Genomic DNA, 15591 nt, shown 5'->3' with positions numbered 1-15591 from the left:
AAAGTCCCTTTCAGGTTATAATTACTTGTCCCAGGAACCAGAGTTCCTTAGCGATGATGCATATTTTTCCCTTTTGTTTTTCCAGTGCCATGGGAACCTGGCAGTAGATGGTCACCGCTGGTATGCGCAGCGTATACCTGAACCTCCGCACGGGGAAGTGTAGGAATCACGGTGTTGGATCCCGACCAGTGATCCATCGAGACTTGTTTCCAGCAGCACCAGAGCCAGCTGCTTCAAAGGAAAACAGAGCACTCTGCAGTAGGCAGGTTATCGTTTTCACAGGGAAAGCTTCCCTTGCAAGACTCCTGTCAGCCAGGGATTGTTCTTAGCCTTCAGGCTTTTTTCTTTCAAGCCTTTAAAGCTGCTTGCTTTTCTTCCGCTGGGAATTGGTTGAGCAGGAACCCTTGCAGAGCACTGTGCTGTACCCTAATGCGACAGGTAGCACCAGCGTTAACTGGCTCATATCATCTGGTCACGGTCGTGTCACTTTGCTCGTGGCCTTTCCTTCCATTCTGCTTCTGTTCCGGCTCTGTTCTTTGGGATCTTGTTTCGCAGTCGGTCCCTTCTGTCACTTCCCATTTCGCTTACGAAGTTCTCCCCGTGGCTCGTGGTTTGTGGACCATTGCAGGATGCCCAGCTTTTTTTTTCTCCTTCCATCTTTGTGGTCAGCCCAAATCACGCTGATCTTTGTCTAAGTGTACTGATGGCCATCACGGAGCCTGCTTGTAGTAATCCACTGGGGAAATGGGGTGAGTCCCGCAGTGCAGGAGCTGGGTCCAGAAGAGCTGTCAGAGCTGCCGGTGGCGTGCCCTGGGGCCCAGCACCCATCCCAGCTGTGCCCGCAGGAGCCTGGTGGAGAACCCCGGAAAGCCGCTGCCATCTCTTGGCTGTGCACCGCTCCTGATGCTCCTTCCCCTCAGTTCACCGAGATTTATGGCCCAGGTCTTGGTGGCAGTTGGTCGTGTGAAGGTTTTGAGGTACGAGTTGATGCTGAGAAGTCAAAGAGCAGGCAGCAGCCGCTGTGGTTATGAAGTGCACCTGGCGAGCAGCAACGCTTGGATGTTCTCCTCGCCTTGGTGGCCATGCCTGAGGGACGCTGGTGCCGGTGGGTTCAGATGAAGACAGAGGAAATTATTTTTGTTACTTTAAGATGGAGTAATTAAATACAGTATATATGGATCCCTCAAAAATGACAGCCGCCCACAGAGCTAAAAACAGGAAATCCATTAACTTCATTATTTAAAAAATAAAATAAAAATCTTCCCAACTGATTCCTCTGTCACTTAAAGTTCTGCATGGAAGGAGGGCTAATTTAACGCTGCATTAACTCACTGTTATCACCCTCCTGTTACCTAAGTAGTTTCTAATGACTACCCTGGAGAGCACTTGGAAGCTTTTAAAAGTTTTTATGCTAAATTTTTTTTTTCTGTGTGGTTTATACTTTAAGAACAAAAGTTATTGATAACATTTTTCCAAATCTTCCAACAACATGAAAAACTACTCTGTTGCCTGCAGAAACGCAAAGTATCTCTAGTCTGTAATCTCTGGCAAACAAGGAATTTGAAAAGTAAGTGGTGAAATGTGCAAAAACGGATGGGGCAGACTTTGTGGGATGCTGCAGCAGATTTGGGCTTGTGGGTGTTTGCAGTAGCAGCGTGTCCCGGGGGTGGGAGCGGGGCCATCCGCCCTCACCCAGGCCAAGATGCCAAAGGGGGCTCTGTCCTTAGGCCCTCTGAGCTTTGGCTTTCATTGCTCTGAAAGGAGACCCCGTGGGGCAGGCAGCTTAGGAGACCTGCCTCTTTGTTCGGAGGCCTTTAAGTGAAAGGCACCACCGGATTGAGAAGCAATAAATCATTTTCCTTCCTCATTGTCTTTTCTTCAGAACTGTGGCCGGCTGATCTCTTCCTTTTTTAATCAGCTCTCCTCCTTTCTCGGTCCAGGTTAAGATGTGCTTCTGAGGTCAGCATCTTTTGCACTTGGGATTGTGCTGGGGGGAGGAGGGTGACTTCAGAATGAAGCAGTCTTGTTGCTGCGCAGTATTTTCAAGTCTTAAAGTCACGACTTTCTGCGTTATATCAGTTGGAAGGAGTTCTTTGCTGTACATCTAAGGTGTTTGGTCGCTGACAAGTCAGAGGAACCTGCTCTGGGCTCTTTCCCACCGTAGCAGGGGAGATGCAGAACGCAGAAGCTGCGCGGAGCTGGAGTTTCACCATTTGGGACACATCCATGGCTCCAGCTGCATGTGGCCGTTCGCACAGCCTGTGCAAGGGATTTCAGAAAATTTTAAAGAAAAACACAGTGCTTTATGTTAGCAATGAGTTGGTTTTTCAGAGCTCTGAGATGCAAGCTGTGATTTTGGAAAATGCTTGTGAATGAATATGTGTGCAGTGCTGCTGCCCTGGGCTTAGCTTTTGGTGGTTGATCGGAAGACCTAAATTATTTCCAAGTTAAGCCTTGCATGTCTGCTCTCACTGATAGAAGATATCCAGAACTGCCCTGTGACATTATTAGTGGGTTTTTCATGTTTACAGAATGACTTTGCAACTGTGGAGAGATCTGGTGTATCTATTAGGAACTGCCAGGAATCTTGTCCATAGGGAGCCCTGGGAAACCTTTTAAACTTGACACAAACTTGAACATTTCTTGCATGTTGCTTTTTGCAACTCAATTTTTCAGTGATATTTGGAAAGCTAGAGAGCGAAGGGGCCGAGTCTCTGCCGCCTGGATAGTTTTGTAGTCCTTCTGGAAAAGGAGAAATGACCACAAAGAAGGGAAAAAAATGAATAAAAAGGGAAGGACAGCTGCTGGCGCTGCCTCACAGAGCGGTGCTTCTGGGCTGCACAGCACGACCGATGATGTTGTGAACTTCTGCGCAGCGAAGCGATTTGCCCAACATCGCTGCGTTTCAAGGCTTCCCTTCTGTAGTCTAAGCTGAACCGCAGCTGAACTGCCGCGTGCTCTGCCTGACACGGCGCCGCAGCGAGCAGATCCTGCTCCCAGGGGTTCTGCCCCGTCCTCTCCCGCCCCGTGTTGGTCCCGGGGGCCGGCTGGTGAGCCCGCTCCGCTCCTCTCCTCACCACGTTGCAGCAGGTGGTAGCTAAGACATGTGGATCTCCTGCGTGAAAGCCAAACCCAGTTGGTACTGGTGATAATTTTGCCATGGATTTTAGCCTGGACGGTATTTCATGCTGGAGATAAAAATGGTGTTTGTAGTTGGCTGACAGGCATGGCGTTTTAACTTAGCAGTCGATATATTGGTAAGGTACTTCAAAACGATGCAGCTCTGCAAAGTTAGGACCTTTGCTTTCCTTTGAGGAAGTTCTTGCCATGAGTGATGAAAGTTGTAATGGTTTACACAGTTTTTCTTTTTTCTTTTTTTTTTCTTTTTAGGTAAGGAAAAAGCAGAAATGCTCATCTTCCCTGGCTGTGTGGATTTTTCGTTTGTTTGTTTGATTTGTCTTTCACCGTTTGAAAGAGGGCTAAGTCTGACCTGGCTCCTTTAGGGCAATTGTATGTATTACGAAGTATTTGTCAGCCCGGTGCGGTGCGTTTCCCAACCCGTGCTGTATTTCTGCCAGCGGGACAGATCGGTAGTGGGCAGCAGGGGAAGCTCGGGGAGGAGCAGCCGGGTGCCCCGGGAGCACTCCGGAGCTCAGCACCTGGGTGCTCAGCACCGTGCTCGTGCCCGGCCGTGAGTCTGACCCCGTCGGTGGGACTGCAAGTGCTGGTTGCGACGAGCGCTTGCAGGCTGAAGTCCTTACCCAGAATATCCTGAAGCCATCAACGTAACCGATGCTATTTTCAACAGGTGTTTTAACGCTACAGCTTAAATTCTATCATACCGAATTTCAGGGAGGTAGGGAGGAGGGGTTCAGGAGCAGTTAATCTGATTCCAGTGCGAGTCGGTCAGTATTGGGTATCTTCCCTGCGCTGCCTGCCAGCGAGTGTGACACCCAATATTCATAGGGGGACAGCTGCGCCGTCCGCGCTGCGGCTCCTCTGTGTGCTGGCCGAAAGCTATAAAATGTGTGTACGTTGTAGGAGCATTTGTCTGCGCCGTGCAGACGTGCCCTCTATAAATTTTGTGTGTTGATGTGTACAAGGAGAAGCAGTTTGCTGTTATTCCTTAACCCATACTGTAGAAAAAAAAAAATTACAATAAATTCTGAGCTATTTATGCTACAGCTAGGTATTGGTTTTTGGTTTCGACCAACTGATTCTTTTTTTCCTCAGAAGAATAGATGAATTGAAAATAAGAACCTTTATTATCTTTGGGCCTTTCGTCTGGCCGTCTCTCTGTCCTCTGGCTCGTGGCTTTCTCCCCTGCTGGACGTGCAAACAGAAACCTGGCCGGGGGCGCGGGAAGCCGAAGGTGCAGCCCTGGGCTGGGTGGGAAGGGCTTCTCGTGGCTTTCCTCGGGAGCCGCGGGCAAGCTGCGATCGCTTGGATGTTTTTTTCATCACGTACTTGACGGTAAATAATAAAGACGAAAATTGGAAACTTAATGATATAATGCTACATAATCTATATTCCGTTAGAAATAATACCCTCTATGGGGAGCTGTAATGGTGCTGCTTTGGACTTTTCTGGAGACCGTTGATACCAAATTGACTTTTTTTTCTACATGTTAAGTACCAGTAATGTTTTCCACAGTACATCAGATGTTTCTGCCAAGGAGTATGCTCCCTGCTGAAGAACTTGGTGAGGCAGCACGGCGGAGGCTCTCACAGTTCCTCCTTTAAGCAGCAAATGGGTTTTGACTCCAGAGATCACTTGATGTTGAGCTAAATTTCCTAGCTGAGAATTTGGATGAATGGTTTTACTTAATTTTGAAGAAAAACATTTGAAAACCCTAAAAAGAAAGATGGGAAAGCTTTATTGTTATTTTTTGTTGCTTCCCTTTCTTCCTTTCTTGCCTCCTGTTGTGCCCCCCCAGCACCTCTCTGCTTCTCCCCGCACTCCCTCCCCGGTGGAGACCTCAGAAAATGCCAAACTCTGGATTTTGCTACATCAAGTTAGGAGCATGTAACAAACATACGAAACGCGTGTGAGGCAAGTGCAGCCACCATTGGCAGTTTATTTTATTTCATTTTTTTTTTTTCAAAAAAAAAAAAAAATTGGCTCCCTCTCCTGCTGCGCGGGAGATAACAATGGCGCATTGTGCCGCGCTGCAGCTGCTGAAATTTGACTAGATCCAACTGAAGAAAACAGGAGCAGGTGGGTCAACAACGTGACCCTTTCGTTCCCAGCAGTATCAGTGTGCGCCAGGGCCGGAGGGATGGGGGGCCGAGGTGAGCCCCGAGTTTCAGCCCAGGCGTGAGGATGAATTGCTCTGAGCTTTGAGGATGCGAGTTGCCTTGCTGAGATGACCTCGATGCCTCTAAGGACCGCGGGGTTTGCTGGCATTTGTAAAAACAGGTTTCACTCCGAAAATGCTAGGGCTGGGAAGTGTCACTGCAGGTGGTAAATCAGCATCACTGCAGGCGAGAAGTCGTTGCTTCATTACTGGCACTGGTGCTCAGTTCCCATCGTGTGCCGGTTTCTCTGTGGCTGTCGTACAGGTGCTGCGAAAGCCTCCAGCACCGAGTGCCTGCCCTCAGTTCCCAAAATTGGGGGATTATTTGGATTACTTGACTTTTTCTTCCTTTGGGTCTTCACAGGTCACGGTGATGAATTCCTTCACGTCAGTGCTTTTGCTTTGCTAGAGCTGTCCCAGAGATGTTGAGGCTGGGATTTTCTGCAGCTTGGTGTGAGGTTCCCGAGGTTCCCAGGATTTTGGTGGGGATGGAGGATGCAGTTGTGTCGGGCTCCTTTGCCTGGCCCAATGCATCTCAGCACTGCCACTTAGCAGGAAAAACAGGGAGAAAAATCCTGTTGGAAAGGAAAGCTACACAGTCAGCTAAGTCACAGCTTTTCCTGCGGCCTTCCCAGCTGAGGTGCGATGACTTGGGTGATTCCTCGGAGGAGATGCAGCACCTCTGGGCTCTGTGAGCCTCGGAAGTGGTAGTGAAAGGTGGCAAAGTCCAGCCACGTGCTTATGGCCTCGAACCTTCCTAAGACTGCAAGGGGTTGAGTCTGAGGCGTTTAGGGGGCAGATGAGAACAACTGTTTGTAAGTCAGTGGTAGCAACTCGGGGTTTCTGTCGGTGGGTCTTGTCTTGCTTTCTGGTATCAACAACAGGGTGAGGCTGAGATGGGGCAGAGCTCCCCCTGCTTTCTGCGCTGTGCTCTGGATACGGCTGCGGTGAGTAAGTTGTAGTAGAAAACATGATGCTCACAGCATCTTGGATAGTCCTACCCACAAGTGCTTGTAGTGCTTGTGGAGTAGCATCAAGCAGTATTTTATTTGCATGTGATTACAGCTATAAGAATTACAAGCTGCGGTCATGGATGAGTCCCTGCTAAAAACAGTTCACGTCTGTCTGACTTTTTGTCTGAGCTGAAGGCTTAGCCCAGCCTGTAGTTTTAAGTTAAAACACAAACAGAAGTAGAAGATTGACTTTGGGGGAGTGAGAGAGAAATCATGGGGTGAGGACCCTGGGGGGACGGTGGGTCAGGGAAGCTGGGGAAGTGTGGGGAAGGAGCACGCATCTCGGGGAGGTCGGGGCCAGCTCGGTTGCTGTGTGAGCAGCCGGATGGATGAGGTGCAGAGTAAGACGGGAAGGGAAAATTTAACATCCAGAGGCCATGGCGAAACTGGGGAGGCTGCAAAACCTTCCCCCGTTTCCATTTCTGGTGGTGAGGTGAGTCAAACGGGGAAGGGGAGAGCGGTGGCAGTGGGTAGGCGGCCGCTGTGGGCGAGGAGGAGATGGATGGAGGCTGCAGAGGGGCTTCTGCTGCCGAGGGCAGGAGATGTGGCTGCGCGGGTGAGGCGTGCTAGCATGGAAAACTGATCCGCATGACCGCATCACCAGCTGTGGTTGCTCAGTGCATCAGGAAGAGGGCCGTTAATAAATCAGAGGCTCTCCGTGCATATCTGCATCTCAGACTTGTTTTTTAGCAGGAACTGGGTGTGATCTGATATGAGGGTCAGCAGCGGAGCGAAGGACAGCAGCACACAGCACCAAAGCCTCATCCGTGCTAGCAAATCTGCCCATCGCCGTGCACGGATGCTGGAGCTGAACAGGATCTGGCTGCAAGCGGAGGAGGTTTAGACGGAGACTTCTGAAATGGTGCCGTGACCGTAGTTTGTCCTTGGCTGCACTTGCAGCGAAACCCTGTTTGGTGCCGGCTCAGCTGCACCCGCTGCCAGCCCCCGCTGTCAGCAGCGGGTAATTTAAGAGGCTTCCACCAACAGCTGGGGAGCACTGTGTGCCGCGGTCCCCGCGCGGCGCTGAGCCGTCCCCTGGCTGGCACATCACGTCGTGCTGTTGGACTCGCAGCCGGGTGGTGGTGCCAGGATCCCAACTTGTCGCTTTGGAACGAGGAGCGCAGGTGCAGGCTGAACTGATGGTCCTTTGAGGCCAGCCGCATACGGGGGAGGCTTCGGCTTCGCTCCCGCCACGCGCGCGCACGTGCGTGGGTCTCGGCGTGCTGGTGGGACCCGCGCCACGCGCGAGAAACGGGGCACGGGACCGCTCGATCCTTCGCTGTGCTTTCCCTCCAAGCCAGCAGACGCCTTCCCGGGAGTTTGGGTTAAAACTAAAATAGCGAAAATGTCGCTGCGCCCTGCGTGGAGAGGGGCGATGCTGCTCTCCGAAGGGAGGCACGGCTGCGGACCCAGGGGCAGTTTGGGGATGTGGAGGCTCCCGCCTTCCTGCTCAGCCATCCAGCGTGCATAGCGTGTGTCTGCGGGGGGACACGGTCATTACCATATGAAAACGCTGATAACAGTGGGATTCTTGTGCAGGCAGAAACGCATGAGATATACTACCATTTTGGTGCCAGTTAGACCCATAACTGCTATTTGTGGCTGGGTTTAGTAACAATTAACCTTTCACATTTTGTATTAGCCATTGCTTTCCTGGTGCAGCTGCTTTTATAACAATATACTTCACTTCTCCTCCCAGAAGCGCTAATTTTGGCAGTTGGAGTATCTGCTCTAGAAAGCACAGGATGTATGGAGGAAGAATGGGGATTTTTTTAATAGCTGTTTTAAGTACAATAATCTTTAAAAAAATAATAATAAATATGCATTTTGCTTCAAGGAACCTTTTGCATATTTTTTAAAAAAGGGAGATTCCATTACTGCGATTTCTTATTTTAAAGTGAGTTTAGTGTAGTTTTCCTTGTGTGACAAAGTCAAATCACACGTTTAAAAAAATGTTGACTGCGTGTGCATTTCAGGTATCTCAAACTGGAGCTGGAACGAATTAATGCTTTTGATACGTCGTCTTTTCCAAGCTGGGGGAGACAGAGTTGTAGCGGACCAAACTGTTTCTTCCACTTTACAACTAGCAGTGTCTTGGGGAGTCTTGGGAAAAGCGTGGCTATGAACGACCCGTAGGTGCTGTCTGGTTTATTGTATGCAATTATGTAGGTAAGAATATCAGTGTCCTAAATGGCTCTCACGAGGTTGCTGCATTTTCAGGAATTGCCCTCTTTTAGGCATTTAGTGTTTTTTTTTTAATGTCTTCAGAGTGCAATTGTATTGCACAAAAATATTTGAAAATTCAAGTGTGTGTGATTGGAAGTGGGACAAAGTTGGTGTAATGAATTTGACTTTGGTTTTGGCATCAGTATATTGTTACTTAATGTAGGGGAGGTTGAATTTCACCTGTCAAAACATAAATGCAATGTTCTGGCTCTTCCAGAGCAATCATTTCAATATTTATACTGTATGCTGTGCTGGAGAAATAAAATGCAAAATGCAGATTTGCATGACATGGGCTATAGCCTATCTTCTCCAAAGCGTTCAGTGTCACAGGTATCAGGTTATCGTGTTGTTACACGGCTGTGCTTTGATCTCAGATACACTGGTATTAACTCCAGAGTCCTTTTGCCAAATCCAGTAGTGTGTGAAACTGGCTTGATGGATGATTTGGACTTTTTTCATTATGATTTTTCTTCGTGATTAAAGATCCAAAGCTTCTGGTTGCACATTAATGCTGATGATGAATAGAACCTAATGCGACTTTAATCATCCTCTTTTGAAGATGTAGACTGCCCTTTTTGGCTCGTGGCATGAATCCAGGGCAGCCAGCGGGATGGTGCTGCACAGGCCAGCAGAGATGTCATTCATCAGTGTCTGGGGCGTAGCAGGTTCGAGGAAAACCTTCCACGTGCATTCATCAAATGCTGCCGGTTTTAGACAATGGCGTGTGACATGAGGAGATGTCGGACCAGGTTTACTGCAAAGGCTTAGGGGCATGCTGGCTGGATTTCCACTTTCTGTATTTTTAGGGTAGAATAATTATAGGCTTCTGGTTGCGCTAGGGGTGGAAGCACTGGTGAATAAACGAGGAGCCCATCAGCGAGAGGTGGGTTTTCTTCCCTGCAGCAGCGGTCACAGCCTGCAGGAAGCAACAGTGGCGTTGTTCACTTGTGTTCCTGGGTCACTTTGCCAATTCCCAGGGCACTTAAGTTGCATTTTCTTTTGCTTCGTAATAGCGCATATGCTTTCTTTTGGTTCTTGTTGAATGAAATAACCACGTAAACAACACAAGTGTCGGCGCGTGCTCTTGAAGGAAAAACAGCACAGCCAAAAGTGTAGGTGCACGTCATCGGTGCTGTCAGACTGGAAAAACAAAGATAACGCATGCCCAGAGAAGCTGTGGATGCCCCATCCCTGGAGGTGCTCAACGCCAGGCTGGACGGGGCTTTGGGCAGCCTGGTCCGGTGGGAGGTGTCCCTGCCCATGGCAGGGGGGTTGGAATTAGATGAGCTTTGAGGTCCTTTCCAACCCAAACCATCATTCTGCGTCTCTGTGAGAATACAGACTTGGGTATTAAAGACGGAGTTGGTGGGAAATGTGTTTACTTATGTACGGCGATGTATTTTTCTGAAGCTGATGGTGTTGCTTAAAGCATCTGAATTCATATAGCGAAGTCAGTGTGCGATGTGTGAATTAAAACAGAATTGGAAGCCAAGTTCCCTCAAGCTAAATTTCAAAAGCATTGAAGTATGCTTTTAGGTTTTTTGTTTTTTTGTTTGTTTTTCCCTGTTTATGTGTTTTAAATTTGTTAAAGGATAATTGATAGGACTCTTACAATAAATATTTTCTTTTTTGTTTCTCACATGCCTGTACCACAGGATGGGAATCGCAGCTCTTGGAGACTGGCTTCCTGGCGATATTCCTCTGCCCGCTCTGGACCCTCTCCCGCCTGCCCCGCTCCACGCCTCCGTCCAGCATCGTCATCTGGGGCTTTCGGTGGCTGATCTTCAGGATCATGCTTGGAGCAGTAAGTTGGCACAACACATCACAGCCCTCTAGTTCAGGATTTTTTTCTGGTTTTAAGGAAGGAGCCTGTAGCAGGAAATGCCTTATGCTCTGTTTCACTGAATCTTTAAACTTATTATTAGTGTTTACTTTAAAAAAGACAAACACAGGAGTAAAAGAATATGTGTTGATGTGTTGGTGCTGTTCTTGCGATTGGCTCTTTAAAAGGAATTAAAGTGAAGTTTAAGACCTGGGCATTGTGGCTTTTTGATAAGTTGCCTGCAAATCCAGTGGGTAATTCCCGGGAACCAGGAGCTTTATGTTGAGTTATTTTTTCTTTGTGTGTGCTTTACTGAAATGTCATTCTCTGCTCCGTGATTTCAAAGAGAACAATTGGTGCATTACTGCCCAAGTGCCAGTGGAAATTCCCAAGTAGGTTGTAAAAGAATCTGTCAGGAACTGACACATCTTTGTTAAAGTAAAGGTGTGGCAGGGGCATTATCCTGTGATCTGCATCTGCGTGTTGGACTCTTCAAAATATCCCCAAATATTCATCTGAGGATCGTTGCTGTAGAAAGACTGCAGACAGGTGGGACGTTCCTGTGTCTGTTTTCTCTACAGCCTCTCTCTTATCCCAGCTCTCAAAGTGCTTCAATCTGTAGTCAAGCTTACAAAGCTCTTAGTTATCCTCCTCTAAATAAAGAGCAAACTTTGTATGTGTTAACCTCAGTGTCACCTGTTTTCAACTTTGTTAGTGGGCAGTGTGCTATTGCAGCAGATATTCTTGGAAAATGCATGCTGCATACTTGTTGCGTCAGAGTGGCACTGCCCAGCCTACGACAGTTCAGCAAATTCTGCTTGAAGGAGCAGGAATTTTTTGTTGTTTTTTGTACACGTCACACAACTGGTATTTCACAACTCACTCTTAGTTGCGTTCGTTTCTTTGCCATAACTGTCGTGTAGCGTTGCTGATTTTGCTCTGCTTCCTAAAGCTGGAGGGATCAATTCCTGCAGTTCTTACTTGCTATTAATTGAATAGATCTGTCCCTGCTGTGGGGCAATAGAGATGGATTAAATGATTTATTGTAGAATCATAGAACAGCTTGGATTGGAAGGGACCTTAAAGATCATCTAGTTCCAACCCCCCTGCCATGGGCAGGGATGCCTTCTTAACCTTAAGTTATATGATCACCAAGTACATTGTGTCCTGCTTTCCTATTAAAATGGGATTCTGATTGTGCTTTGCTCTGCTCCTGTTAATTTGTTATTTATACTCTGAATTATGGTACAGGTTTGATGTAAAGGAAAATCACGCTCATGAAAGGTCTTTGTTATTGTTATCTCTGTGCTGCCCCTCAGCTTTATCCAGAGAGTACTAACTCTCCCGTTATTTTAGGAAGAGCCCTCTGCAAAATAGATGCCACCCCTTGAGTCCCTTGTCTGTCTTGGTTGCTGATATGTAAGTAACAGGCATGGGAGAGTAAAACATGGAAAGGTCATTAAATGGGGATCTGTACGAGCAAGTGGAAATCGGTGATTGATGGGATCTTTAATGTTTTGGGGCCCAAACACGTGTACATTTCCTTCTTGGCCAGGGTAATGACGCTTGCAGACACCGGGACGCAAGTTTAATGCGTGAAACCGAAATATTCTCCTGCAGCACAGGTGCACCTGCTCAAAGGCAGTCTTTGATTTCTTCACTGATCTGGGCAGGAGCTGAACCATGCGCACAAATGGGGGCCGAAGGAAGGTTTCCCAGGGGAGGGATTGGCAGTGATTGTCTGGCACAGAAAGTTTGACTTTCCCTGCACGATTCTCCGGGGGCTCTTGAGCTGGCTGGGGTAAGGTTCTCCTTGTAAAATGCCATCCTCAGGGCAGCTTTATTTCTTTCACTTTGTGCCGGACGGTAGGCGAGCGATGCCATAAACAGTTTTGAAACTCACCTTAAATGGTTCAGCATGTCTGGTTTTTGCAATGTGATGGCTCCCAGGAAAGACTGCAGGTTCCCATCCCATAGCTCCCCTTTTTTATGAAGTCAGCTCCCGTATCAGGAACAGCAGAAGGGTGTGGAGTTCACTTTTCAGCCCCCCCTTCTTTTTTCCTTTTTTCCCCCTCAGTGTATCAGATTTGGGAACTCTTTCCATGCAGAGCTCCAGCAAACGGAGACTGCATTAAAGCACTAGGGGTTTCTGTGGGAGTAAATGCTGATGCTCCTATGTCCATTGCAGCTTCTTTGAGGGAACAGACAGATTATCAAGTCCAGTAGCTTCTAGGTACAAAAAAACCTCACTGTAGGAAGGGAGGCGCTTCCAGCTCCCTCACGGTGCCAGCCTTGCAGCTTCCTGGCTAGCCCTCCCAGCACCCCAGGACACAAGCAATGTTATCCACCTCTAAAATATCAGGCGTGCCGTTGTCTGTGTCCCAGAATAGCATCGTCTTTGAGAATAAGAGGAAGTGTTTTCTCACAAATCAAGAGCTGATGGGGTCTGAAATGAGCAACATGAGGCTTTGTGGTCAGAGCATCCCATTGCACGGTGCACGTCCTGCATGGAGCAGGAGCAGCCCCAAGCCCCCTTCCCAGCGAGGCTGTGCAGATCTCTGGAAAAGCATTTGTGGCCAGATCTTGCTTCGTCGTGCACGACTCGCCTGTGAGCGGGCTGGGCTTTGTTAGGAGAGATGCAGCGTATGAGATGTAAAACAATCCCTCCTGCGTTCCCGCGCAAGGCAAGGCGTGCGTTCGGGCTCTGCTGCTGGGGTTTGATTGGCAGCAAGTGCTGGGCTGATCTCAAATATTGCTGACTTTTTAAAAGGCGTAATTATGTGATTCAATCTATATGTTTGATGTTCCTAATAACCCATTAGTGCAGGATGTAAAGACGGATGCTTCTTAGGAACATGCAGAGGCAAAAGAATAGTGGTCCCTTTGTGCGCGAGCCGTGTGTTAGGAAATAAGTGATGCAAACAGATTTACGCCGCAGAAGTACTCTGTGACTTGAAATCTTCATCGCTTTGCTTATGACTCTGGCTCAGATGTCTTCAGGCTTGGGAGATGCAGAGCACCAAGAGTGACGGGGTGGGCCGGGTAGGCAGAGGCGCGTGCTCAGCCTGTTAGCTGCTCTCAGCCTGCCGAGGGGAGCAGCCCAGCAGTGTTGCCTGGTGGTAATTGGGTGTTTTGACACCCGCAGCTGCCTGGGGAGGTGCTGAAGGCACGATGCTGCGCTCGCAGAGCCTTGTCCCTCTCACGTACCTGTGTTTTTCAGCAGGCCGAGGGTGTGCTCCCGCTGCTCCGTTCCCCGCAGAGCCCTCGCTGGGCTTGGTGAGGCTGGGATGGCACAGCTCGGGAGGCTGCGTGCCGGCCTGGCTCCCCGGGCTGCTCGTGGTACCTGGGGCAGGCTCTTCCCCCAGCCCCTCGGGACTCCGGGGGGGCTCTCAGGTGCTGGCAGCCGTTCAGCCTGACCACAGGTTTTTGTGATGGCCTGAGCCCCAGTAATGGGACCTGTGCGAGGAGCAGCCGAGCTCCCCTGGCTCGGTGGAGCAGCATCCCCCCTGCCCTCCCCGGCGTTTCAAAGCCAAGGCACGCTTGTGCTGTCTGGGTTTGTGCTTTCGGAGGGAGCTGCTGGTTTACCCGGGCTGTGGTCATCCGCGGCACTAGGTGGGCCCTGGGCTTTGCTTCGAGATGAGCACGCCTTGATTTGGTTCTTATTTTCTGGCAGGCAGCAGTACTGCTTGTGAGCTGCCCTTCTATCTGGAGCCGTGATTTGCAGCTAACGCTCTGTTCAGCAGATGTAATTCCCGTTCTCATTTTGCAAGAGATGTGAAAGCAGGTGACCACTTTGTCATTTGTACGTTCTGTGCGATCACCTGCAGTCGGCCAGAGCCACGCACCAGGGGAGCACAGATCCTGCACCGCTGAGCACCGGGAGGCTGGGGAGAAGCCCTGAGCCAGCAGCCTGCCCGCAGCGTGTGGCTGGAACTTTGCAGTAGCTCTTCGGATCCCGAAAGTCATTAGCTGTTGCGTACGTAAGCCGTAAAACACAGTTTTTCTTCGTTAGTTCGAGTGTCGAAGAAAGGTTGCGTGTGTACTTGCTCAGAAATGCGAGAATTGGGTTTTCATCAGCACCTGTGTGCGTAGCTATAGTAACGCTGATAAAACCGGGTAGCAGAGCACGTGTGCGAAGGGACAGCAGTGCCGGGACTGAGGTGGGGTTCGGGGGAGCCCCGGCCAGTGCTGACCCCACGGGAGCCCCGGTGCCGTCCCGGCGGGCCGCGGAGCGAGGCCGCGGCTGGGCTGTGCGGGAGCCGGGCTGTGGTTTGGCTTGCGCCGCGCTGGATCTTGGCGTGTAGAGGCTGACGCTTTTCACTGCAGACATGGCTTTGATGATTTCCTCACTGATTATTCCCAGGAGCGCTCTGCTTATTACACATCACTCCTCAAGCCTCATACCAGAGGGCTTTTTTTTTGACAAGAGGTAGTTAAGCGAGGGGCTGTTCCCTGCGAGCAGCACATCTCTCTGTCAGCGAAGCGGCCAGAAGCAAGCTGCGCTCTGCGCCCAGGTCTCACCCTGAGCACAGCATCGCCTCTGCCAGCTGGAGCTGGAGGAGCCTGACGTTAACACGGGACAGGGCAAAAGCAGTTCTTGGGGCAAAGCAAGCAGCCGGTGCCCCAGGAAAGCTGCTCTGGGCGTAGGGTGGGCAGCGCTGGGGCAGTGCCAGGCTGCGTGATGTGGGGGCTTGGGCAGGGAAAGGGCCCCCAGCAGGGCCGGGGAGAGGCTGGGAGGGGAGCGGGGTCGGGGAGCGGCGTGCCGGGGATGCTGCACTGGTGCCAGCGAGGCGCCGGGGCCCCTTGGCGGTGCTGCCAAAAGCCCTGCAGCTGGTTCAGGCCCGTCCAGCTGTGCGCCAGGCCCTGTCCCTGCGCCGTCACCTCTCTGCCGTAACGGGGGGAGCGTTAAACAACCGCCAGCTTTTACAGCGGAGGGGACGGGGGTGCTTTATACGGGTGCGCGCGACTGTAAGTGCGCTGCCTGCCGCGCCGCACGTCGTTTGAGGCTGGGAGATGTTGGAGGCACGCGTGGAAGCTTTTAAGGGAAGGGGTGCGTGCCGGTGGTGCGGGCTGGGGGCGGCCGTGCGAGGCAGCCCCCGGGACCATGAGCTGCCGCTGTCTGCCGGTGTCGCCGCTGGGCTGCGGCTGCGCAGCTGGCGCTCGGGGGCTGCAGCGAGAAGCAGCAGCGTGGAAATGTCATTATCTCTTTACGGCTGGTGCTCATCCTGTAAAAC

At 50.3% G+C, this 15591-nt stretch overlaps 1 protein-coding gene across 2 annotated transcripts in view; it reads left to right on the top strand.

Moving 5' to 3' along the window:
• Nucleotides 1-15591, top strand: part of LMF1 (lipase maturation factor 1) — a 193574-nt gene that overhangs the window by 48190 nt on the left and 129793 nt on the right. For both annotated transcript variants that reach the window (XM_048066424.2, XM_066977769.1), the window contains one exon: nucleotides 10191-10339. In XM_048066424.2, the coding sequence (XP_047922381.2) occupies nucleotides 10191-10339 (149 nt within the window). The remainder of the gene's footprint in view (nucleotides 1-10190; nucleotides 10340-15591) is intronic.

This window comes from Anser cygnoides, chromosome 15 (assembly GCF_040182565.1).
Source record: "Anser cygnoides isolate HZ-2024a breed goose chromosome 15, Taihu_goose_T2T_genome, whole genome shotgun sequence".
NCBI classification, from domain to species: Eukaryota; Metazoa; Chordata; class Aves; order Anseriformes; family Anatidae; genus Anser; species Anser cygnoides.
Note: the sequence above shows the minus strand (reverse complement) of the source record. Positions and strands in the feature narration are given on the sequence as shown.